The sequence below is a fragment of the Arachis ipaensis genome, chromosome B04, assembly GCF_000816755.2.
Source record: "Arachis ipaensis cultivar K30076 chromosome B04, Araip1.1, whole genome shotgun sequence".
Lineage (NCBI taxonomy): Eukaryota > Viridiplantae > Streptophyta > Magnoliopsida > Fabales > Fabaceae > Arachis > Arachis ipaensis.
The window spans coordinates 99,764,596-99,765,876 of record NC_029788.2 but is presented as its reverse complement, the minus strand read 5'-3'; the positions used below and the strand labels follow the sequence as shown (position 1 = coordinate 99,765,876).

General features: G+C 25.8%; 1 protein-coding gene across 1 annotated transcript in view; it reads right to left on the bottom strand.

The window, feature by feature from the left end:
• LOC107636763 (GDSL esterase/lipase CPRD49) overlaps nucleotides 1–476 on the bottom strand; it is a 9,356-nt gene extending 8,880 nt beyond the window's left edge. The window contains exon 1 of the mRNA XM_016340252.2: nucleotides 315–476. Coding sequence (XP_016195738.2) covers nucleotides 315–440 — 126 coding nt within the window. The 5' untranslated portion in view covers nucleotides 441–476. The remainder of the gene's footprint in view (nucleotides 1–314) is intronic.

Below are 1,281 nucleotides of genomic sequence, written 5' to 3'. Positions count from 1 at the left end.
ATATAAGTTCTTCTACAAAAAATCTATTTATCTTTATATGTTTTAGACGAAGAAATTTAAATGTTTTATATTTTAAAATGTAAAAAACGTTTTTATCTTTTTAATTAGTTAAAAACTTATGTATCTTTAGATTAAAAAATGAGAGATCTATTTATCTTTTTTTCTCACTATATATATTTAAGATTTCATTTGCCCCTTCACGTGATTATATAGATTGCATAATAATGAATATAATGACACTAATCAGACCAATAATCATCCGTTAATTCTCAAAAAAGAAAAAAAAAAAACATAACCAATGGAAGAGGAAGTACCTGACGAGCATACAAGTGAGAAAGAATAGCACCCCAGCCTTCATAATAACTGTATTGAACAATGGAAGAACCAAACAGCACAAATTGAGGCCTTTCTGGTCCTGTCATCTTCTCACTCTCAAACATGAACAAATTTATGAGACAAGGACAAGGGATAACATTTATATATATAGATCACTTGGTGGATTTAATTACGTATGTTTTATATTCTTACAAGTCACAAGTCGCGTACACCTTTCTATTTAGTTACAATGAATTACAATAATGGGGATAAAATTTCTATATAGATCACTTGGTGAATTTAATTAATATATTATTTATCCTCTTATTTTTTTGATTATTTTCGTATTTTATTTCTGACAAAATAAGAATTAATCTGATGGAAATCTAGATTTCATTTAATGATTTATCGTTGGTCAATAGATTGTTACATGCACCAATTGGAAAAATAGCTTATTACTAAGGTCCAATTTGAGTAAACAACTTAATTAAGTTCCTTTTGAAAAAATAGTTTAAACAATAAATAACTATATTAAAAGTAGCTTATAAATAAATTATTTTGTATTTGGATTTCTAGTTCTAAAAATGCTTATTTTATAAAAATATGATAAAAAATAGTAGTATTAGGAGAGAAGTCATTTTTTTTTAACTTCTCTATAAACTCTTAAATAGCTTTTTAAAAAGCGCAATTTGGTTTTAAAAATTGTATCCGACATTAATACTACTACTTCTCATAAATCAAAAGCTAAAAAATGTTGCTTTTGTAGCTTTTCAAATTGGCCCTAAATCAACTCAAATTTATGATATTTTATTTTCTTTTTTTTTTTTACCAAAGATAGGAGACTCGAACCCACAACCTCTTAATTGAGTATGGAGAGACTATGCCATTTGAGTTATTACTCATTGACATGATATTTTATTCTCTTACTAGTCACAAATAGGTAGTGAACCTTTATATTTAATTTAT